Source organism: Chiloscyllium plagiosum, chromosome 29, assembly GCF_004010195.1.
Source record: "Chiloscyllium plagiosum isolate BGI_BamShark_2017 chromosome 29, ASM401019v2, whole genome shotgun sequence".
Taxonomy (NCBI): domain Eukaryota; kingdom Metazoa; phylum Chordata; class Chondrichthyes; order Orectolobiformes; family Hemiscylliidae; genus Chiloscyllium; species Chiloscyllium plagiosum.
In genome coordinates this window covers 18,028,279-18,054,420 of record NC_057738.1, presented here as the reverse complement: position 1 = coordinate 18,054,420, position 26,142 = coordinate 18,028,279, and the positions used below count along the sequence as shown (strand labels likewise).

The 26,142-nt window shown below is 41.3% G+C and overlaps 1 protein-coding gene across 1 annotated transcript in view; it reads right to left on the bottom strand.

The window, feature by feature from the left end:
• c29h7orf57 (chromosome 29 C7orf57 homolog) overlaps positions 1-26,142 on the bottom strand; it is a 142,659-nt gene that overhangs the window by 9,186 nt on the left and 107,331 nt on the right. Inside the window, exon 8 of the mRNA XM_043718963.1 lies at positions 17,925-18,084. Within this exon, the coding sequence (XP_043574898.1) occupies positions 17,925-18,084 (160 nt within the window). The remainder of the gene's footprint in view (positions 1-17,924; positions 18,085-26,142) is intronic.

Sequence of the window (26,142 nt, the reverse complement as noted above, 5' to 3'; positions counted from 1 at the left end):
AACTCTATTCTTCACAGTCCTACTAGAAAACAAAACTGACTTGGTTATTTTGGTTCTTGCTCTGTTTACAGATGCAGAGAAATAGTTGGGGTTTAAGCCACCTGTAATGTAAGATATATGAAGTCCCAAATTTCACAAATGCTGACTTTCAGATGAATATTTTGATGCTTTAAGGAAATTTTGAATTTGTTGCGCAATTCCTTTCTTGAAAAATTGTCAAGAAAACAGCAAATTGCTTGCAGTTAAGCACAATGATTGCCATTATACAAATTATTTACTATGTGTCCTTTCATACCCCTGATAAAGCAGAAATCTTTCTTTGTATTATATTTTTCCAAGCACTTTATCAATGTATCTAGTTTTGTGGGAGCAAGGCTGAATCTGGTTTTGCACTAGATCTTAGTGTGTAACAATTCCTATGTTTCGATAGGCATATTGCTATTTCTCTGCTGATTAAAATTGGATGTGTGTAAAGCTTCAGATCAGGATTTACTTAGATTGTTACTTATTACACTGCACGTCCATCATTGAGCTACACTGACAGTTCAATTAATTATTTTCCTCCAGACTGCAACCTCAATATCCTTTTCTCATCTATATGGCAAGAAAATGTAGTCACTGTTCTTACATAGGTAAGAGAAGACAGTAATATTTTCTGCTCACTCTTCATCATTACTTTGGTAGATATAAAGCAAATGAAGGATAAGGGATACAGAAAGGGGTGGGACATTTCTCAATTACATGATATACATTTTTCAAAGTCAAAATACCACAGATGCTAGAAATCTGAAATAAAAAGAACTGGAGAAATTCAGCTGGTCTGGCAGCATCCAGGACAGGGACAGAGAAACAATTAACATTTTGAATTGATGTGACCCCTCTTTGGAACTTTGCCTGCATCTTTCTCCTCCATCTCCTCAATAACTGGGAGCAAAAATGAGACTGTCCTCAGGGCAGGTGCAGATGAGGGAATTATGTCCTCCAAATGAATGTTGGCTACAGACAATACCTACTATCTTAGGTATCTAACCAGTCGAGTCCCAAAAATAGAGTCATACAGTACAGAAACAGACCCTTTGGTCCAACTTGTCAGTGCCAACCAGACACCCCTATCTGACCTAGTCCCATTTTCCAGCATTTGGCCCATATCCATCTAAACCCTACCTATTCATATATCCATTCAGATACATTTTTTAATATTATAATTGTATCCACCTCTACCATTTCGTCTAGTAGCATGTTCCATATACACACCATCATCTGCATGATAAAGTTACCTCTCAGGATCTTTTTAAATCTTTCCCCTCTCACCTTAAACCTATGCCCTCCAGTTTTGGACTCCCTCAACCTAGGAAAAAGACATTGACTATTCACCCTGTCTATGCTCCTCATGATTTTATAAATCTCTATAAGGTCACCCCTCAGCCTCCGATGCTCCAGGTAAATAAGCCAAGCTTATTCAATCTCCTCCTATAACTCAAACCCTCAAGTCCTGGCAACATCCTTGTAAATCTTTTCTGTATTTTCTCAAGTTTAACAATATCATTGCCATAAAAGGGCATCCAGAATTGTGTGCAGTATTCTAAAAGTGGCCTCACCAATGTCCTGTACAGCCACAACATGATGTCCCATACTCAGTGCTCTGACCAATGGAGGCAAGTGTGTCAAATGGTGTCTTCACCACCCTTTCCACCTGTGACTCCACTTTCAAGGAACCATGCAACTGCACCCTTAGGTCTCATTGTTTGGCAACACTCCCAGACCCTATCATTAACTGTGTACGTCTTGCCTTGATTTTCCTTGCCAAAATGACACACCTCACATTTATCTAAGTTATACCTCATCTGCCACTCCTCAGCCCATTGGCTCATTTGATCAAGGTCCCAATGTATCCTGAGATCATCTTCTTCACTGTATACTACACTACCTACTTTTAGGTCATCTGCAAACTCCAAATGCTTCCTTTATTCACATCTAAATCATTTATATAAATGATGAAAAGCACCGATCCTTGTGGCGCACTGCTGGTCACAGGCCTTCAGTCTGAAAAGCAATCTTCTACCACCACCCTTTCTCTCCCACCTTCAAGCCAATTTTGTATCAAATTGACTAGCTTTCTTTGGATCCTATGTGATCTAAGCTTACTAACTAGTCTACCATTCAGAACTTTGTTGAACACTTTTCTGAAATCCATATAGACAACAGTACCACTCTGCCTTCATCAAAACTCTTTGTCACTTCTTCAATGAAGTTAGTGAGACGTGATTTCCCACGCACAAATCCATGTTGACTATCCCGAATCAGTCCCTGCCTTTCCAAGTACATTGAATCCTGTCTCTCACAATCCCTTCCAACAACTTGCCCACCACTGATGTACGGCTCACTGTTCACCAACCTCCAGTCATCCGGCACCTCACCTGTGGCTGTGATGATACAAATGTCATAGAGTCACACAGCACAGAAACAGGCCCTTCAGCCCAACTCATCCATGCCTACCAGATATCCTAAATTAATCTAGTCCCATTTGCCATCACTTGGCCTATATCTCTCTAAACCCTTCCTATTCATGTACTCATCCAGATGCCTGTTAAATGCTGTAATTGTATCAGCCTCCAATACTTCCTCTGGCAGCTCATTTCATACATGCACCACTCTCTGTGTGAAAAGGTTGCCCCTTAGGTCCCTTTTAAATCTTTCCCCTCTCACCATAAACATAAGCCTTTAAGTTCCAGGCTCCCACATCCCGGGATAAAGACCTTAGCTATTCACCCTATACATGCCCGCCCCCCTCACAGAACCTGGATCTTGCCTTCTCTGTAAGTGCAGCACTCAGTACCAGTCTGGGTGTCAGAGCCAGGTCAATTAGCACTGGGCTGGAAATGAAGCTTGGGTCTCTCCTTCTCTTGGCACCCATGCTGGGTTGAGATCTGGCCTTGATCTGAGCTAACTCAACACTAGGCTGGAAATGAAGCTTGGGTCTTTCCTTCTCTTAGCACCAGGACTGAGTTGAGATCCGACCTCTATCCGAGCTAACTCAGCACTAGGTCAGAAATAAAGCCCGGGTCTTTCCTTCTCTTGGCACCCACTCTGGGTTGAGATCTGGCCTCGATCCCAGCTAACTCAGCATTAAGCTGGAAATGACGCCTGGTTCTTTCCTTCTCTCGGCACACATACTGGATTGAAATCTGGCCTTGATCTGAGCTAACTCAGCACTAGGCCGGAAATGAAGCCTGGGTCTTTCCTTCTCTCAGCACCCACTCTGGGTTGAGATCTGGCCTCAATCCCAGTTAACTCAGCACTAGACCAGATATGAAGCCTGGGTCTTTCCTTCCCTCAGCACCCAGACTGGGTTGAGATCTGGCCTTGATCCGAGCTAACTTAGCCCTAGGCCAGATATGAATCCTGGGACTTTCCTTCCCTATGTGCGCAAGATTTGGCGATATACAAGCTCACTCAGTGCCAGGCCAGAAGACAAAAGCATGGCCTTTTCTTAAGATAAAGCAAAAAGCTGTGGATGCTGGAGGTCAGAAACAAGGAGAGAAAATACTGGAGAAACTCAGCAGGGCGTGGCAACATCTGTGAAGAGAGAGTGAAAGCAGAGTTTCAGGTCCAGTTACCCTTCCTCAGACCAACTATCTCAGCAGGTGGCCCAGCAATCTCTTCCCTAGCTTCCCATAAAGTTCTGGGAAATACTTATTAAGTCCCGAGGATTATCTACCTTGATGCATTTTAAGACCTCCAGCACTTCCTGGTTTGTAATATGAACTCTTTTCAAGACATCACTATTTATTTCCCTAAGTTCCCTATCTTCTATGTCCTTCTTTACAGCAAATACTGACACAAAATATTTATTTATTATCTCACCCATTTCCTGCGATTCCACACATAGTGGCCATGTTGATCTTTAAGGGGCCTTATTCTCCCCTAGTCACTCTTTTGCCCTTAATTTATTTATAGCATCTCTTTGGATTATCCTTAATCTACTTGCCAAAACTATCTCATTTTGCCTTCCTGATTTTCCTCTTAAGTATAATCCTACTGCCCTTATACTCCTGTATGGATTCACTCAATGCCAGCTGTCTGTACCTGACATATGCCACCTTTTCTTGATCAGAGCTTCAATTTCTCTAGTCCTCCAGCACCCACCAGCCTTGCCTTTCACAGTAACTGGATCATACTGTCTCTGAACTTGTTATCTCATTTTTAAAGGCTTCCCATTTCCCCAACCATCCCTTTACCTCTGAACAGCCTCTCTCAATCAACTTTTGACAACTCCCATCCCATACGTTCAAAATTGGCCTTAATCCAATTTAGAACTTTAATTTTTTGATCAGTTCTATCCTTTTCCGTAACAACTTTAAAAACCATTATGATCACTTGCCCCAAAGTGCTCTGCCACTGACACCTCAGTCACTTGCCCTACCTTATTTCCAGGCCAGGTATTGCTCCTTCTGCAGTACGTAAATCCACATATTGAATATGGAACTTTTCTTGTACGCATGTAACAAATTCCTCTCCGTCCAATCCTTTAACACTCTGACAACCCAAGTCTATTTTTGGAATATTAATATTGTCTACTATTTCAATCCTATTATTCTTACAGATATCTGAGATCTCCTTACATAGTAGCTCCTCAATTTCCCAAAGACTATTGGGGGGGCCTAATATAAAATTCCAACAAAGTGGTCATTCCTTTCTTATTTCTCGGTTCCTCCCATATAACTTCACTGGATGATCTCCCAGGAATGCACTCCTCAAGTACAGCTGTAATGTTACTCCTCACTAAAAACACCACTTCCTCTTCTCTTTTGCCTCTGTTTCTATCCTTCCTATAGCATCTATATCTCAGAACATTAAGCTGGCAGTCATATCCATCTAGGAGAAAGTGAGGACTGCAGATGCTGGAGGTCCCAAGTCCCTCCTCCCTACCTTTTATCTTAGCCTGCTTGGCACACCTTCCTCATTCCTGAAGAAGGGCTTAAGCCCGAAACGTCAATTCTCCTGCTCCTTGGATGCTGCCTGACCTGCTGCGCTTTTCCAGCAACATATTTTTCAGTCATATCCATCTCTCAATCATGTTTCTGTAAAAGCTGATATCCAAGTCTCATTTTCCCAACCATGCCCAAAGTTCATCTACCTTACTTGTCAGGCCTCATGTAGTGAAGTGAATGCAGTTTACCAATCTTACCTCGTTCTCTGCCAAGCTCATGTCAGCCTTGATAATTTGATGCGGAGGTGCCGGTGTTGAACTGGGGTGGACAAAGCTAAAAATCACACAACACCAGGTTTATCTGGTAGTAAAAGCTTTCAGAGTGCTGCTCCTTCATTGGGTAACAATTGGGATGTGTTCATAGGACACCAAATTTATAGTAAAAGATCAAAGTGTCTGCAAATACAAATTCACCCCATAGACTTATAAGCACGCACACACATGTGTGTGTGTGTGAGAGAGAGAGAAAGGGAGAGAATGTGTGAGTGTGTGGCCCACAGGCATATACTCTGTTTTACTCTGTCACACTCACGCACACTCCCTCTCTCCCTCAAATGCAAACATATAAGTCTTTAGGGTGAATTTGCATTTGTAGAGTTCTGGGATTTGCATATTCATGAATTGAGACCTGCAACCATAATCACATTCTAAGTGATTAAAGACTTAATAGCAATCTAGGTTTATTCAATACAACCTTTGTATGATATTTTGATCTTTTACTATAAATCCTGTGTCCTATGATCCTGCCCCACTAGCTACCTGATTAAGGAGCAGAACACCGAAAGCTTATATAAACTCGTTATATAAATTTATATAAACAAATAAACCTATATCTTGGTGTGTGATTTTAACTTTGACAATTTGACTTGCTCCCCTTATCTACTATATCAGCCTTAGTCTTTTCTCTTTTCTCACGAACACTTTGGTTCCCACCAACTACAACCCGCTCTCCCCAGTCTCCACCCCTTACTAGTTTAAAGCCTTCTGAGTAGCATGAGCAAATTATCCTGCAAGGTTATTGGTCTTTTTCCAATTCAGGTGGAATTCATCCCTCTTGTATAGGTCATTTCTACCCATGAAGAGATCACAAAGGTCCAAAAATGTGAATCCTAGCTCCCGCAAAGGCTGCTCAGCCTTGCATTCATCTGCTCTATCCTCCTATTTCTACTCTCACTGGTAGTCCAGGTATTACTGCCCTTGAAGACTTACTTTTTAACCTCCTGCCTAGTTTCCTTTGTTCTCTCTGCATAATCTCATCCCTTTCCCTAATTATGCCATTGGTACCAACATGCACCACAACCTCCTTTCAGAATATTCTGCACCCTGTCCGAGACATCCTTGTTCTTGGCACCATGGAGGCAACACACCATCCTGATGTCTTGCAGATGGCTGCAGAACTATCTGTCTGTGGTCCAGATGAGAGAGTTCCCTAGTGCAATTGATCACTTGGATCCTGACATATCCGTCATTATAGTAGAACCAGTCATGGTAACAGAAACCTGGTTGTCAGTGCTACACTCCCCTGTGAGGCCAATTTCCCCTTATAATATGTAAAACGGCATCTCTGTTTGAGATGGGTACAGCCACAGAAGAGTCCTGCACTACCTAGCCACCTCTCCTACCATTCCTAGCGGCTAACTATCTGCCTGATTGTAGCTGTGGTGTCTCCATCTGCCTGAAAGTGCCTTCCATCACATACCCTTGATCTTGTAAACTTGTCATTGCTTCTAATGCCGCTCTAACTGATCCATGTGGTCCAATAGGATTTACAACCAAACACAGTTCCTGCAGACATAGTCTCCAGGAACATTCAAATTCTCCCTGATCTCTCACACCTGACAGGAAAAGCATATCACCCGACTAAAAATCATCATTGTCCCTTTAACAATCTTGTTTATTGTATAATGTTCAAGTGGTTTTGATTTTAATAGTACCCAGAGTAGGAGATTTTTAAATTTGTTGTTATACTGATAGCTTACTGGTACACTTAAATAGACTTCCAAAGTCTGTCAGAGCTATGACATTCCCTACAGATAGATTGTTTGAATAGCACTTAAATATTGTATACATCACTATAAGATTTTCTAGAAGTCATAAAAACATGGAAAGTAGGTCAAGATTAGGCCATTCGCGCCTTCGAGCCTGTTGTTCCTGCTTTCTCCCCACACCATTTGATGCCTTTAATCCTAAGAATTATATCTAACTTCTTCTTCAAAACAGTCAATGTTTTGGCCTTGACCACTTTCTGTGGCAGAGAATTCTATAAGCTCACCACTTTCTGGGTAAAGAAACTTTTCCTCATCTCAGTCCTAAGTCCTTATCCTTAAACTATGACTTTAACTGAATGTAAAGGCATTAATACTCCAAAATTCAGGTCTGACTGATCCATTCAGAGAAGAATGTCACACCAACTTGTGGCTTGTCGATGATAAAGGCGCTGCAGCCTTCCATGCACAATGGAGAGGTAATGGCATGGTAGTAATGTTAATGTTCTAGGTACATGGCATCAAGACCGATGGTAAAATGAATTGAAATTATTTACCAATAAATATCTGGAATTAAATGTAAGTCTAATGGCAACCATTAACCATTGTGTCCCTGATTCCCAAATATGCTTTAGGGAAAGATATCCGTTGTCTTTACCTGATTTAGGCTACGTGCAACTTCGGACCCATAACAATGTGGTTGACTTTTAATTGTCCTCTAAAATGACCTAAAGGGTCAATCCATTAAAGGACAATTAAGCATTTGCAACAAATGCTAGCCTTACCAAACACACTGATGTCATGTACAAAAACTTTGAAAAGTACTTTCTTTGCCAAACATAGGTCCCAAAGATGAGAAAGCCTTCTGGGATATATTTGCAGCACTCGTGGAGGATGTTCAATAGAAAACCCAGGAAACAGGAGCTGAATCTCAGGTTGGTTTGGTTAAGTGTCAATTCTGAGGAGAAAGTGAGTACTGCAGATGCTGGAGATGAGAGTGTAGCCCTGGAAAAGCACAGCTGGTCAGGCAGCATCCGAGGAGCAGGAGAATCAACATTTCGGGCATAAGCCCTTCAAGGCATTGCCCCTCACTGGCAACATAACGGCATAGTGGCTACTAAGCCACACGACTCACAGCACATAGCCTACATGGCTGACATTGCCTCTCAGATCTAACCCCATACTCGCAACCTAATTGCTATTTAACCACCAGGCTATACAGTTTGGCTGTCCTTAGCTACATCCCATTTAAACAGTCTCTCTTAATCACTGCTATGCTGTCCCCAGTATACAGACACATATTATCATTGCTTTTTAGGGAAACATTATATACAGCCAAGCAATTGGATAAGGGAAAGATAGTTTTTATTTATAGCCAAACAAAGCAAACACAATAAAATGAATAGAGACTGCAGTTTGCCCCACAGTGCAAACCAGATGCTGGCACGATGACCAATGACTATTTTACATTCCATAATAGTCTGTTTTACATTCCATAAAACTTGCAGCTAATGGAACTGGGAGTCAATCAGCTCTTGTCTGGCTTGTAGCACCAACAAGGCTGAGCCCTGTCATGCATTAGGAAAGTTTCCTCCTTCCCAAAGTTCTCGTCGTCCGCCTGGAAAAGCTGTTCCTGTTCTCCCAGTTTGTCTGTATCCAGCACAATGCCTCATTGCTTGTTCCAATTATACACAGCAGAATATACCAGGATGATAGACTGTAATGGAGCATGCCCAGATAAGTCTAACTAGACATAACGTGACAATTGGTGAAGCGATAATCTCCATCTTCCATTGTATCCTTGCAAGTTTCCCAAGTTACATGATGCTTTTGGCCAGCATTTGCTATTCTTTAAGTCAATGCTGCTAACTTTTGCAACATGCCAGTGTTCAATTTTCAAGGGTCATTGGCATGATGCAAATTGCCATTTCCCAGCACTTAAACTCTTAAACACATTCACTCTGTATGCATTACCAATGGAGGATGAAATTATAGCAAATTAAATATAGCTGGAGTTTGCAAGTGCACATTTAATAGATTTTCCCTTTCAATGCCTTAGCATCCAGCAAACATGGATCATGTGGTTTTGCTCATCAAATTAACACTTGCCTTGCCCATCCTGGATATTATCCCAGCCAATTTTCAGCTGTAGCTAATGTCTAGTGAACAACAAGTGGTGACAAAGAATGCAATTCACAGTGCACACCAGCCTCCACATCCTATTTGTCTTGCACTATCACAAAAAGTAATTTCCACCCATCCCCCCAATGTGCAGTCCCATCACATTGCACTTCACCTCTAGCTTTCCTCCTGTCCCCTGTACTCCGACATCACATTTTACTGATATTCAGTGTGGTTCTGAAGGACACCATTTTGACTGGGACAACACATCCATCCTAGGACAAGCCAAACAGAGACACGCACGAGAATTCCTAGAAGTATGGCATTCAAACCAGAATTCTATCAACAAACACATTGACTTGGATACCATCCCCTAAGAAAAAGAACAGGAAATAACGTCACCATAGGAAATGATGTCACTACAAGGAAACCTAAAGACATAAATAGAAAGTGGGCCATACTACCAGTGTTTCATTCGGAGGCTCACTGATGATGTTACCTTGTATGGTGACGAAACATCTGAAATCAAACCTTCCAGCTCAGCGAGCAAACCTGCATCCACATCCTTTGCCTGGGCTATTGACTGATTCCTCAGAATGGCTCAGAGCTACAGTGTCTCTGAGGACCTGCCGATACTAAAAAAACATAGCTTTTAATGAAGATGTGCAGCTTAATTTTGTTTTTTTGCAGGAGAAATGGGTATATAATACCCACAAAGTTCCCAGGCAGGAGGAAAAATTCAGTGCCTGTGAGCTACTTCCACCATGGAAGAGGGAGGCAGGGAAATCATCAAAGTTTTTAATGAAATGTGGGACAGGGCAACAAAGGACTCCTGGAGGGAGATCAGAAGTAGAGAATGCTAACCTTTCATTGAAAGGGCTGCATTTCCCTACACACTGTCTGATAGCATGCAGAATCTCTGTTCTCAAAGAGTAATTCACATGACCGCTTGTGTTTCCCCGATGTCAATGCTTCGAGATCATCCTCCACAACATAATAAGATAAAAATATGACAGTACAAGTTCAGACAAGCACACTCTCTACCAATGCAGATACAGTCATTTCAGTGGATCCTTGAGTGTGAATAGATAAAATTGCACAAAATGTGCTCATGATGCCGTCTCCTCTACATTGGCAAGATTGGATGCAGACTGGATGACCACTTTGCAGAAAATCTCCACTCTGTCAATAAGAATGGCCCTGATCTTCTTGCTTGCCATTTCAATATACCATCTTGTTCTCATGCTAACACTTCCATCCTAGACCTGCTACAGTGTTCCAGCAAGCTGGAGAAATAGTACCTAATTTTTCACCTGGGCACTTGGCAGGCTTTCTGATTCAGCATTGAGTTCAACAAGGTCAGAGCTGTTCTCCATTTTCATTATACTTCCTCCACACCCCCCGCATTCCATAAGAGTTTTGATGCCATTAGTTTTATCTCTGCAGAGCTGACCTATTTTCTATTCTTCAAAAGTATTTCACATTTATTTCATATCTTCATCTCTCCTTTACTACACTTAGCACTTCTTTTTTCTTTGTTCTAGGATCTCTCACCATTCCACTCATTTCTCCTCTTCCTTTGTCAACAGCATAAATACCATTATTCTCCAGCCCCTTTCAATTCTGAAGAAATCATTGGACTTGAAATATCAACCCTGTTTCTCTTGTCACAAATGTTCCCAAACCTACTGAGTTTCTCCAGCATGTTTTGTTTTTTTTTCAATTTTTGACTTTTCCATTCCAAGGAATATAACATGATAACATTGCAATACCTCAGCAACCCAAATTTTTTTCAAATCCTTCTATCGCTTCCTGCTTCCTTCACATAATTATTTTAAAGACTATGCATTTATGAACACAAGGCACAGCCTATTAAAGAACAACTGGTCAGAGAACCAGTATAAAAGATTTCATAGGGCTTCCTAGACTCATGGTGGAACCCAAATTGAAGGCAGAATCTGTTGAGATGAGGTATGTTGGCATAAGAAATTTGTTTCACACCGTCAACAGTGGAAACCTGTGATTATACAGAATTGGCATAAATGTTTTCAACTCCTGTGAACGTAGATGAATGTTTGGATTGCAAGAAACTGCAAATTTTAAGAAAATGCAAATGATGAGATCATGCTAATAAGCAGTATACTTCTTGATGAATGCTCAACTGATATAATTCAGGCTGCAATAATGCTTGGTGAGTATACAGTGATGACCAACTTGAGCTTGATGCCAAATACTGAGAAAATCCAAGTTCAAGTAGAACATTTTATTCTTGCATTTTTCCAGGAAGAATCATGAGTACCAGGGACAAAGATCATGTTGAGTTTGAAAGCAATTCTCAATTATTATGACTGAAGAACTGAGCATGTTGATTTCTTCAATAAGCTAATTGCTATGGGCAAATGAAAGTATTCAACCTAAGTAACAAGTTGAAGTAAAGAATCTACACACTTCAACACATATTTATCTGCAGAATGAGAATAAAAGTCTACCTAACTTAATTGCTATAGCCCCATGGAAACCACTGCTAAGATGGGATGACCAATGTCCGTAGATTCAGGACACAGTCAAGAAACAATTCCATACAATCGAGCAATTGCTTGTTTGCCAACTGAGAAAACATACCTTCGGTGAAGGAAATCCAAGAAATAAGAGATCCTCCAGATTTAAGGGACTTACAGTCCTCATACTGTTGAGAACAGAATCATAGTCAACAAACGTCAACCCAGAGTCTACCAATGATCCAAGTTCAAAACACAATTTCAAAACACACTGAGAAGATAGGGTAGTGGCATACATAATCATCAAAAACTTATAATGTGAATGGGAAAAAAGCTTGAGAGAAGCTGTTGCATTAGGATGTAAAAGTCTTTAAGGGTGAATACTGAGGAGTACATTAATTATTGTCCAATATGATGCTGCCACATGTACCCAGGTAGGAGAGCAGCTTGTACTTAGTTGCTATCATGCAATAAACTACACCTTGTTTCCAACAAGTGCCCCTTCTCTTTAGGTTACCAGGTGCTTTTTACACTAACACAGTAGTGATCCCTACCAGGAAAGAGGATTGCTGTTGTGGTTCTGTTCGCCGAGCTGGGAATTTGTGTCGCAGACGTTTCGTCCCCTGTTTAGGTGACATCCTCAGTGCTTGGGAGCCTCCTGTGAAGTGCTTCTGTAATGTTTCCTCCAGCATTTATAGTGGTTTGTCTCTGCCGCTTCTGGTTGTCAGTTCCAGCTGTCCACTGCAGCGGCCGGTATATTGGGTCCAGGTCGATGTGTTTGTTGATAAAATCTGTGGATGAGTGCCATGCCTCTAGGAATTCCCTGGTTGTTCTCTGTTTGGCTTGTCCTATAATAGTAGTGTTGTCCCAGTCGAACTCATGTTGCTTGTCATCTGCGTGTGTGGCTACTAAGGATAGCTGGTCATGTCGTTTCGTGGCTAGTTGGTGTTCATGGATACAGATCGTTAGCTGTCTTCCTGTTTGTCCTATGTAGTGTTTTATGCAGTCCTTGCATGGGATTTTGTACACTACGTTGGTTTTGCTCATGCTGGGTATCAGGTCCTTTGTCCTGGTGAGTTGTTGTCTGAGAGTGGCTGTTGGTTGTGTGCTGTTATGAGTCCTAGTGGTCGTAGTAGTCTGGCTGTCAGTTCAGAAATGTTCTTGATATATGGTAGCGTGGCTAGTCCTTTGGGTTGTGGCATGTCCTCATTCCGTTGTCTTTCCCTTAGGCACTACTATTATAGGACAAAATTGAAAGGGTTCAGAAAAGATTTACAAGGATGTTGCCAGGGTTGTAGGATCTGAGCTACAGGGAGAGGCTGAAGAGGCTGGGGCTGTTTTTCCTGGAGCGTCGGAGGCTGAGGGGTGACCTTATAGAGGTTTACAAAATTATGAGGGGCATGGATAGGATAAATAGACAAAGTCTTTCCCTGGGGTTGGGGAGTCCAGAACTAGAGGACATAGGTTTAGGGTGAGAGGGGAAAGATATAAAAGAGATCTGAGGGGCAACGTTTCAGAATGCATCCACCCTGACTATCCTTTTAAGTGTTGTGCATGTTTTAATTAGATCATCTTATTCTTCAAACATTTTAGAGATTACATGTGCAGTTTGCCAAATTTATCATCATAAGAGAGTCCCACTATCCCAGGACAAGTCTAGTCAACCTTTTACGCACTATCCCTATCACAATAATACCTTCGAGATTACAACTGCACACAGTACTTCAAATCTAGTCTAACCAAACTCCCATACAATGGAAGCAAAACTTCGCTACTTCTGTAATCAAATCCTTTTGCGATAAAGGCTAACATTTCATTAGCTTTCTTATTGATGTAATGAAATTGCGTGTTAGCTTTCAGCTGCCAGAGGAAGTGGTGGAGGCTGGTACAATTGCAACATTTAAAAGGAATTTGGGTGGGTATATGAATAGGAAGGGTTTGGAGGGATATGGGCCGGGTGCTTGCAGGTGGGACTAGATTGGGTTGGGATAACTGGTCAGCATGGACAGGTTGGACTGAAGGGTTTGTTTCCATTCTGTACATCTCTATGACTCTATGACTCAATGACTCTATACCCTACACACGTACTCTATAGTTAAAGTTTAAATTCGTAAAACAAAATCTACCCTCTGAGTAAAAACATTTCTCCTCATTTCAGTCCTAAATGGCATCCCCCTTATGGTTAAGTTATGCCTCCTGGTTCTAGACTCTCAATCAGAATGCATCCACCCTGACTATCCTTTTAAGTGTTGTGCATGTTTTAATTAGATCATCTTATTCTTCAAACATTTTAGAGATTACATGTGCAGTTTGCCAAATTTATCATCATAAGAGAGTCCCACTATCCCAGGACAAGTCTAGTCAACCTTTTACGCACTATCCCTATCACAATAATACCTTTGAGATTACAACTGCACACAGTACTTCAAATCTAGTCTAACCAAACTCCTATACAATGGAAGCAAAACTTCGCTACTTCTGTAATCAAATCCTTTTGCGATAAAGGCTAACATTTCATTAGCTTTCTTATTGATGTAATGAAATTGTGTGTTAGCTTTCAGCTGCAGAGGAAGTGGTGGAGGATGGTACAATTGCAACATTTAAAAGGAATTTGGGTGTGTATATGAATAGGAAGGGTTTGGAGGGATATGGGCCGGGTGCTTGCAGGTGGGACTAGATTGGGTTGGGATAACTGGTCAGCATGGACAGGTTGGACTGAAGGGTTTGTTTCCATTCTGTACATCTCTATGCCTCTATGACTATGACTATATTAACAAACACACCCAAGTCCCTTTGCACATCTACACTTTTGAATCTTTTACCATTTTAGAAATACTCTGCATATCTTCTCTTCCTTCCAAAGTTTATAACCTCACATTTTACATTATATTTCATCTGCTCTGTAATTACACAATTACTATTCTTGCATAAATCCTGTGAAAACATTTTACATCTTCCTCACAATTCACTTTCTTGCTTAGGTATAAGTCTGGAAATATTGCATTTGGTCCCCAGCTCCAAATCACTGATATATATTATGAACAATTGGATCCCAAGCATTAATCCTTGCGGTACCTCACTAGTCACAGTTTGCTAACATGAAAATGATCCCTTTATTCCTACTCTCTATTTTTGGATATTAGCTAATCCTTAGTCCATGCAAGTACATGTCCTGAAGAAGGGCTCATGCCTGAAACGTCGATTCTCCTGCTCCTTGGATGCTGCCTGACCTGCTGCGCTTTTCCAGCAACATATTTTCAGCTCTGATCTCCAGCATCTGCAGTCCTCACTTTCTCCTCCAAGTACATTACCTACTCAACCATGTACTTTAATTTGGCTAACCCAGCTCCTGTGGGGAACCTTATCAAAAGTCTTCTGTAAATCCAAATACATTAATTCTTCAACTCCCTTTATCAATTTTGTTAGTAACCTACTCAAAGAACTCCACGTTTGCCAAACATGGTTTTCCATTTGCAAATCCATACTAGCCCAATCAGAACATTTTTATCTAAGTGTCCTTAATGATAGGTTCCAGAATTTTCCCTGCTGATGTAAGTCTTTTAGGTCTATAGTTCCCTGTTTTCATGTTTTCCCCTGCCTCTTTCTTAAATAGTGGGGTGGCATTTGCAAGCATCCAAACTGCAAGAATTATTCCAAAATCTATGGAGTGTTTTGGAAGATAATCTCTAGAGTATTGACTATCTGTATAGCCATTTCCTTCAACACTCTGGGAAGTAGATTATCAGATCCCAGGGACCTATCAAATTTATTAACTTGACAAGTCAAACGTTCTAACTAATTTACTTCATTCAATTCCTTATTCTCCCTCATAACTTGGATCTCTAATTCTAAGAGATTTAATGTATCTCACTTAGTGAAAACAGAAACAAAGTAATTGTTTAGTTTCTCTTCCATTTCTCTCTTCCAATCTCTTCAATCATGCAGAAGGTAAACATATGTAACAATAGGTTCAAAAACAGCTTCTTCCCTGCTACTATTAGACTGCTGAAAGGATCTCTCTAATTTCAAAATTAATATTGATATTGTTTTTATACACCTTCTATGCAGCTGTAATGTTGTATGTGTTGCTGTGTCAAAACACCCTATGGTTTGTATGTCCTTGTATGTTATGATCTTCCTGTACAGCACACAGTATAATTTCAATTGTACTTAGATACATGTGAAAACGATAAATCAAATCAAATCAAATCAAATTCCCCTTTATAACGTTCATCTTTGCCAGAATTTCTTTCTGATATAACTTTAGAAGGTTTTACAGCCCATTTTTATGCTTTTGCTCGATTGCATTCATAATCTATCTTTCTTTATCACTTTTTAGAATCTTCTTTGCTGTATTCCAAAGATTTCCTCATTCTCAGATTTATTACTAATTCTGGTCATTTTTCAGCCTTTTGTTTTAGTCTTGAACAAGCTTAATTTCCTTTGTCAGTTTTTGTTTAATGTCCTTTTTGAGATTATGGACCTTGGTCCTTGTCAGATGACCATCCAGTTTTATTCCTCTTTGGACTTTTCTGTCATTAGTCAGAAAAACTGGATGCCTTGTTCGGCTATTATGAAGGCAAATTAGGCTTTATGCTTGCAAATGTCACCCCACTATTTAAGAAAGGGGCAGGGGAAGAAACAGGAAAACACGGAACTATCGACCTATCAGACTTATATCAGCAGGGAAATATCAGGAATCTATCATAAAGGACACTTAGATAAAAATGTTCTGATTGGTGCTCTGGGTCTGGCCTCACATATAGCCACTCCATTTAATGAAAAAAAATCATTTCCTATAGGATAATAGTGACAATAACAATCATATAATAACAATCAGGGATAGTTTCATTGCACCATTATTGAGTCTAGCCTTCAATTTCATTAATAAACTGAACAAATTGATCAAATTTAAATTCCAACAGTTGCTCTGGTTGGACCTGAACCCATATCCCGAGAGCAATACCAGCAATCCCCAACATGATCTTGTGTATCTTGCATAGACACTACCAGTGGGAATTCTCTAGCATCCAAGGTGTACTTCTGAAGTGTTCCAAGTCTCACTGTCACTGGAAGGGTGGTGAAAACAAGACATTATAGCCTAAAGAATATGTCCTCAAATGGAGATCTGTTGAAGCCCAAGTCGCGCCATCTTTGGATGACTGTGCTGGCAATCTTCTGCTGATTCTAAACTGGCCATCCTCTTCAGTAGTGTCCTTATGAGAAAGGTAGCTGGGAGTGAGGGTAGCACGCATTCAACAATTTCAAAAGTCTCTTTATCAATAAAAATAACTAAAGGTGTATTTATTTACACAGGACAGGAAACCCAGAGGATTTTCACTTTGTAGATACTGATTGAACAATCAAGTCTTTGAATGCTGAGTTGAAAGGGTTTTGGGTAGACTGTATGCTTCTTGCTGTGTGGATCACAGCTTCACAGTTGTTGAGTTTTGAATAAACTGAGATGTCATCTTAGTCTTGACTCTCACCCAGTTGAGGTTAAAAACCTTCCCATCAGGTCAAAACTCAGTCATGATGACTTGCAGATGAAGACAATGGGAGGGGGTTCTGCCTGTAGGAAAACTGTCATGTAAACCCTGGACCCTGGCAGCCTCCAAGCAGGCTCAGGAGGGCCCTCCTATTTGTGTGTTTTTTTGTTCCCACCTCACTCCATTTTCAAACCCATTGACAAATTTCCCTCACTCCCCCCATTGTCCTAGAATTCCAGCCACGGTGCAAGTGAGACTAGAAGTAAATATTTGCCCATATTTAATTTTTAAGTCATGCTTTATTTTGCATAAGCAACTTTTTAAAACATCAAGATCTGATACCAGACAAGTAAGGTGCGATAAGCCTCATGGTGTGACTAAAACAAATTGCTGCCATTGTAATCAGTCACAAACTTCCTTGTCATTGTCACAGATGGCGATTATAATAATTTGATATTAACAACAAGATGAATACTAGAGTTCCATGACAACGTGTATTTATATTAAAATTATCAATATGCTCGGTTGTGAAATACCAAAGAAATTTTGAAATTCAAAATCAATGATGACATCAACTGTAACAAAGAGAGCATGTTGTATATCATCCTTAAGGTGTGGTGTGTCCAAGTTTACTTTGTTAAAATACTATAATGTTCAAAAATATATGTTGTCTACATAACTTTAATTAATATAGAATTCATAAGAAATCTCCTAACTTGCAGTGATGTTGTAAGTCGTAAAGACAATATTACAGGGATGTTGCTCAGAATTCCAGATTAACAAGTGCAACTATTGTAAAAGATCATTGTAAATAGTGTAGGGTGGTATAAGACTGACTTACTTGTTCAGAATTAATGTTTTAGCCTCGGAATCTTTCACAGGGTCTCTGAAGGTTACATTTTGATTCACTTTAGTAGAGATAGCTTTCTTTCCTCGTGACTTTGTATTTCTAAGAAGTTCTTTTTTTTCTAACTTCTGGAACTCGTCAAGAGGAACCAGATCTGCAGATAGAATTTTAATTGGTTTATGTTATATTGAATTATGTTCACTACCCCATTGTGTATATGCACAGCACATAAATGTGCAACTATTGCAGTTGAGATTTTTAAAATTCATAACCTAATTGGTATAAAAACAAGACTTTTTTTTGATGTTGACACAATTGAAATATTGGCCAAGATACTGAGACAGAGAGCTCCTGCTTTTCTTTGAAAAATGCCATGGTATCTATCATAGGTTCTGTACTGCCAAATGACAATTTGAGCATTGCTGAAAAGGTACATATTTTGTCAAAGCGTTTTGCCTTGCACTCATCAGTAAAAAGTACAAAGTAAAGAATAATGTTTATACAGCTAGATAGCTGAGATGTCTGCTTTCATATTCTCTATTCTAGTTAATTGTTGTGCTGGGAATATCCTATAAGAATGCAAGCATTAATGAATAAGCTACATTGTTTCTTGACAGACTGAGTGCAAATAAGTTCCATTTTGCTTTTCGGTTTATTAGGTAAGATTGAGACATCTGGGGATTTACCTGATTTACTAAGAAATTTGTAAATATTATGGTTAACATTACTGTCGCTTTGACTTTGATAATATGTAGATTTGTCCATCTTTTATAGATTCCAGTTCCTTTAAATATAGTTGCCTCATTAATATCAGCATCAGACAAATAAATGATAATGATGATGGCTTTTGGTACCATCATGTCAACAGAGCCAGACTTTGACTCTTAAACCCTCACAAGGTGATGTCAGTCTCTATAAGACTCTTGGCTGCTCTGGTGACAAGGAGACTTTTCCCAAGATAATTTAGTGAATCACCTAAATGCACCATATCTTGGTTTGACTTTACAGGAGATTTCCCTTAGTTTAGCAGTGAAACAGATTTCCTTAAATTATAATAAATGATTGCTAGGTAGTTGTCTAAACGTATAAACAGAGCTGAAAATGTGTTGCTGGAAAAGCGCAGCAGGTCAGTCAGCTTATGCCCGAAACGTCGATTCTCCTGTTCCTTGGATGCTGCCTGACCTGCTGCGCTTTTCCAGCAACACATTTTCAGCTCTGATCTCCAGCATCTGCAGCCCTCACTTTCTCCTAAACGTATAAACATTCAGCTTTCTCAAGCCAGATATTTTTACAAAAATAATTATTCAGTTCCAGCTATGTAAGGCAAACTGCAGCAGATAGCCATTTTGAAATTACTGCAGTTGTTGAAGGAAGATTAAAGAGAAGTATTGTATTACTAGCTGCTTATGCCTGCAATACCAATAACAAACATAACTAAGTATCCTTAAACATCATCTCCAGCCAACAAATTTTTGCAACTGGCTGGAATTACTGTTGTTATCATCAGTTTTTCTGTTTTGAGGAATTGATTCAGTTTTTTCAATATTTCAGATGGAATGGTTAAATCCTGATATTTTGAAAACAATGGAGTATCTATATATTTTATTTGAATTTGAAAGACTTGTTGATTGTATATATAAGGAATACTACAAGTTGCAGCTGTAAATATATCTCACTAAAAATGTAGGTATTATTCCCAACTGATGATTTCTCAGAGACAAGCATTATTGTATTGTTTTCTAGTTGACTGTTAAGAATTCCAAATAGTCTTCAACTTCACCTTTGAATTTTAAAAGGATTATTTATACTTCAGATTTGCAATTTAATTTATCAACCAGTCAAGATGGATAACACACAATTTAAAATCAGGAGCGTATTCTGAAATGTTACTTGATGAACTCATTAGGTTTACAAAAAAAACCTTGCAGAATCGTTCCTCAGAAGGTTAAATGTTTTGAGTAGAGTTGATCAAAGTGCATATTCTCCATGAAAAGAATAAGCTTCCTGAGCCATTTTTTTTCTCTGAGGGAATGTTCCTACACAAGGCATTGTTTTATTAAGTGAATTCCACAGTTCGAAGAAATGTGTGAAACTATGCTATTATGTTTTGTGTAATCTTTTTTGACTGACATGAAGTTTTTATGCAGCAGATTGAGTGCTTTCATGTTTATACATAGAAGTCTGCTTTACATTCTAGCAATTCTTAAGGATGTTATAGCTGTAACTCTGTGGGGTGATGCTAGTACAAACCTAATTTGTGATTTTTACAGATGGATAGAATTGTTCAGCTTCGCCCTGAAGTGATGAAATTGAGTGTGTAACTGTCCCTGGTTCTCTGGCTATAGTACTCTTGAAGTAGCTTAAATGAAATCCACTCGTGTTACTGGTTGACTTTCTGTTTGATTTTATTTTCTCCATTTTTGTAAAGAACTCTTACTCTATGGTCAAAATTTTCTGGGCCTGCCCAGGGGTGAAAGCTGGGTGGAGGAACCTAACTGGGCAGGTGGCAAAAAATCAGTTTTCTGAGGGCAGATTAAAGTTTTGATACTATGATTTCAGAATCTCTCAGTCAGGTCGCTGTTCGTTGGAAACCTCTTATTCATTCGTTAGCATGCCAGCCCAGTGAAACTGCATTTTGTGGCACAATCTTGATAAGCAAAAACAGCAAACACGTGTTCACAAAACCTTCTAAATATATATTAAGCATATAAAGTTAAAAATCACATAACACCAGGTTATAGTCCAACAGGTTTAATTGGAAGCACACTAGCTTTCGGAGCTCCGAAAGCTATTGTGCTTCCAATTAAACCTGTTGGACTATAACCTGGTGTTGTGTGATTTTTAACTTTGTACACCCCAGTCCAACACCGGCATCTCCGAATTATTAAGTATATAAGCAGGGTAGACTTCTTCCTTCAATCTCCAGTGAGTATGAACTTCTTCAGTAACTTGTATCCTTCATAACTAAGCTACCTCTTCATCCAGTGTAAGGGACCGGTTCAACTAGCTTAAACAGTTGTTGCGGGAGTGTGGTGAAGAAGGGAAGGAAGTGTTCCGTTCTTTTTCTAACTTTTTCAACGTTCAATAATTGACTTTAGAAACAGAAAAGAAGTTGATTGGTGAGTAACTGTTAAGTTATGTTTGGCACTTTGCTACTTATCATAATTGCAATAAATAATCTTTAAAGTTACGGTATCAAAGGTCAAGTGTCCAAGTGCAATGCATATCCTTACAGTATGCGGGAAGTCATGAACATACCATAAGTCCTGGATGAACACGTCTGCAGGATATGTCACCAGCTACAGAAGCTTGAGCGCCAGGTTTCAGAGCTCAAACAACTGGAGTCACCGTTGTACCTCCTCAAGCTAGAAAATGATATGGATAGTCTGTTTAGGACAGTGATCACACCACAGTTAGGAGTCTACAAAGAATGAGAAGATGAGTGACCATCCAGCTAACCCAGGCAGACAACACAGGATTCTCCTGAGTCTATCTTGCTTGGTATTCAGTTTTCCATTTTGATCCTGGTGAGGGCAACTGCTCCTGAAGAGAATGCTGACACAGCCAAGTCTAGGTAACTCAGCTATACAGGAGGGGAGGAAGAAAAGTAGTAAATGGATATTCCCTAGTCATAGAGTCAAGGTTATACAGCATGGACACAGCTCCTTTGGCCCAGCTCATGCGTGCCAGCTAGGTGTTACCAGGCTCATGTTACTAGATAAGATTAGATTAGATTCCCCAAAGTGTGGTAATAGGCCATTTGACCCAACAAGTCCACCCCAACTCTCCGAAGAGTAACCCACCCAGACCCATTTCCCTCTGACTAATGTACCTAACACTGTGGGCAAATCCATCTGACCTGCACATCTTTGGATTGTGGGAGGAAACTGAAGCATCCGAATGAAACCTACAAAGACACTGGGAGAATGTGCAAACTCCACACAGACTGTTGCCCGAGGCCAGAATCGAACCGGGTCCTTGACCCTGTGAGGCTGCAAAGCTAACCACTGAGCTACCGTGCCGCCCCTGCCTTCTGACTTGCCTTGTCATTTAGCACAGTCACAAAGTCTTGTCATGGTCATCAGCCAGCCTCAGGCAAGTCAAGAAAGATAACCTTCAGTTAATGGGTAGTTGCATAATAGGTCAAGGACAGCCTCTGATACAAGTCAAGGGCTTGGACATGTCAGACAGCCATTCAGACAGTCAGAGTCAGGATGCTTTCACATAGTTGGTTAATTGAGGAGTTGGTGGTAATATCACTGGACTAATAATCCAGGCTATTGTTCTAAAGACATGCATTTCAATCACACCATAGCCAATAATTTGAAATCAATAAAAGGCTAGTCTAATGACAATCATGTAACCGCTACTCTGGAGGCTGAGGAGGAGGTAGAGAGGTGCAATAGAGAAGTAGTCACACTGAAGTTACAGGATAAACGTAGCTAGGTGACCATCAGGTGAGGGAAAGGGAATAGGTAGTTAGTGCAGGGATCATCTGTGGCTATTCCCCTCAATAAGAAGTATACCGCTTTGGATACTGTTGGGGGGGGATGACGTACCAGGGGAAAGCCACAACAGCAGGTCTCTGTCACTGAGCCTGGCTCTGTAGCTCAGGAGGGAAGGGGGGAAAATAGGAGAGCGATAGTGATAGGAAATTCAATGGTTAGACGAACAAACAGGAGATTCTGTGGTTGCGAGCAAGACTCCCGGATGGTATGTTCCCTACTGGGTGCCAGAGTCAGGGATGGCTCATATTGAATCTATGGGATTCTTAAGTGGGAGGTGAGTAACCAGAAGTCACGGTGCACATCAATACCAATGACAAAGGTAGGGAAAGGGATGAGGACCTGGAAAGTGAATATAGGGAGTTAGGTTGGAAACTAAAAGGCAGGATGAGCAGAATAGTAATCTCCGGATTGCAACCAGTGCCACGGGCTAGTGAGACTAGGAACAGAGAGCGAGTGTAGCTGAAGATGTGGCTGCAGAACTGGTGTAGGAGGGAAGGCTTCAGATATGTGGATCATTGGGATACCTTCTGGGGAAGGTGGGACCTGTACAAGGAGGACAAGTTGCACCTGAACTGGAGGGACACCAATTTCTTCGGCAGGAGGTTTGCTAGAGCTCTTCGGGAGGGTTAAACTAGTTTGGCAGAGGGATGGGAACCAAAGCTACGGATCAGCGGATGGGGTAGCTGGTGAATAGGCAAATACAGCATGCAGAGAGTCTGTAAGGATAGACAGTTGATATTGCAAAGTTGCACTAAGTGGGTTGAAGTGTATCTATTGTAACTTAAGAAGTGTCAGAAATAAGGTAGGGATGAACTTAGAGGATGGATCGGTACTCGGAGCTATGAAGTTGTGGCCTTTACGGAGACTTGGATATCGCAGGAATGTTTGTTGGATGTTCCAAAAGGTATAGGGAGGGAGGTAAAAGGGGTGGGGGAGAGGCATTGCTAATCACAAATAGTATAACAGCTCAAATAGTATAACAGCACAAATAGTATAATAGTATAAATAGTACAAACAGTATAAAAGGGAGATTGTCGAGGAGGGTTTGTCTACTGAGTCATTATGGGTGGAAATCAGGAAAGGAGCAGTCACTTTATTGGGTTTTCTATAGTAGCAATAGAGATACAGGGGAGCACATTGGGAGGCAATTTTGGTAAAGTGCAGAAGTAATAGGGTTGTTGTCGTGGGTGACTTCAACTTCCCTAATATTGACTGGAACCTCCTCAGTGCAAAAAGTTTGGATGGTGCCAGACTTTGTTGGGCGTGTGTCCAGGAAGGATTCCTGATTCAATGTGTAGATAATCTGACTAGAGGAGATGCCATATTGGATTTGGTGGCTGGCAATGAAACAGGTCAGGTGTCAGATCTCTCAGTAGGAGAGCATTTCTGTGGTAGTGATCACAATTCCATGACCTTTACTATAGTCATGGAGAGGGATAGGAGCAGATGGTATGGCAAAGTATTTAATTGGAGGAGCAGGAAACACAATGCTATTAAGAAAGAACTGTGGAGCATAAATTGGGAACAGATATTCTCAGGTAAATGCATGACAAAAACATGAGGTTGTTGAGGGAGCACTTGCTGTGAGTGTGGATAGGTTTGTCCCACTGAGGCAAGGAAGGAATGGTAGGGTGAAGGAACCTTGGATGATAAGAGATGTGGAACATTTAGTTAAGAGGATGAAGGAAGTTTACTTAAGGTTGAGGAAGCAAGGATCAGACAGGGCTCTGTATGGTTACAAGGTAGCCAGGAAGGAACTGAAGAATGGACTTAAAAGAGCTAGAAGAGGGCATGAGAAAACCTTACCGGTAGCGTTCTACACTTATGTGAGGAACAAGAGGATGGGCAGTGTGAGGGTAGGGTCGATCAGGGATGGTGGAGGGAACTTGCGCCTGGAGTTGGAGGATATATGGGAGGTCCTTAATGAATACACTAGCTTCAGTATTCACTAGTGAGAGGGGTCTTGTCGTTTGTGAGGACAGCATAAAACAGACTGATACACTCGAATAGGTTGATGTTAGGAAAGAGGATGTGCAGGAAGTTTTGCAAAACATGTGGATAGATAAGTCCCCTGGGTCAGACGGGACATACCCAAAGTTACTATGGGAAACAAGGGAAGAGATTGCTGCACCTTAGGCAATGATCTCTGCATCCTTACTGTCCATTGGAGTAATACCAGATGGTTGGAAGGTGGCAAATATTATCCCCTTGTTCAAGAAAGGGAATAGGGAAATCCCTGGGAAATACAAACCAGTCACTCTTACGTTGTCGGTGGTGGTAAAATCATTGGAGAGGATTCTGAGAGACCGGATTTATGATTATTTGGAAAAACATAGCTTGATTAGAGATAGTCAACATGGCTTTGAGAGGGGCAGGTTATGCCTCACAAACCTTATTGAATTCTTTGAGGATATGACAAAACACATTAATGAAGGTAGAGCAGTGGATGTGGTGGACATGGATTTTAGCAAGGCATTTGATTAGGTTACCCATGGTAGGCTCATTCAGAAAGTAAGGAGGCATGGGATACAGGGAAACTTGGCCTACCCACCTCCATAACCAGCACTCCTCAAACATTCCAGTAGATTCCCCTGGCCTCTGGAACTGCTCGGACGCCATTAGCCATGCAGCTGGTGCAGCCATCATCCCCACGCTGATTGATGACGTCACTTCCGCCCCTATCATGGCTGCTTCCACAGCCACTTCCGCACCTCACAATTCCTCATGCACCACACGTGACATCACTTCCGCCCCTCACATCATAGCTGATGTCACATGCTCAGTGACTTCTGCACCCCCATGCTCGCCACCACATCCACCCCCACCAACGCCACACACCTGCATTCTGCTGACATGACCCCCGTAGATCCCACTGTCACCATGCCCACTCCCCAGAACCCTGAGGGGAACACCACCCCTGCTCATGATTCCACCCCTATTACCCACACCACCACACCCACTCCAGTTACTGGCTCTGTCCCCACTTCCCAGCTCCACACCCACACCAGGTCCCAGCTCCTAGCCGTGCCAGGTTTTCACCATTCCCCCTGACCTCCCCCTCACTCCGTCCCCAGCAAAGGACTCATCTTCATACCCCACCACCCACGCATCAATGAATTTAATACACACCATGACTTTGAACACTTGTTCCGCCGCTTCAGTCTCCCAGCTTACTTTCACAATCAGGACTCCCGCCCACCTTCTGAGTACCCCTTTGCCCGCCTCCAAGACACTCCATCCACCTGGACACCCGGTGCTCGCCCATTACCTGCCCTCGACCTCTTCAATTCCAACTGCTGTCGGGACATTAACCGTCTCAACCTATCTACCCCATCCCCCACTCCAACGTCTCACCCTCACAACGCGCAGCCCCCCAATTCCTCTGCTCCAATCCCGACCTCACCATCAAGCCAGAAAATAAAGGGGGCACAGTGGTAGCCTGGCGCAGTGACCTCTACACCGTTGAAGCCAATCGCTACTCGAGGACACCTCTTCCTACTCCTCCTCAACCATGACCCCTCCCCCATCACCAAACCATCATCTCTCTGACCATACAGAATCTCATTACCTTAGGAGATCTCCCACCCACAGCTTCCAGTCTCATAGTCTGGGAAACCCGTACTGCCCGGTTCTACCTGCTTCCTAAGGTCCACAAGCCCAGCTATCCTGGCCGACCCATCGTCTTGGCATGCTCCTGCCCCCCT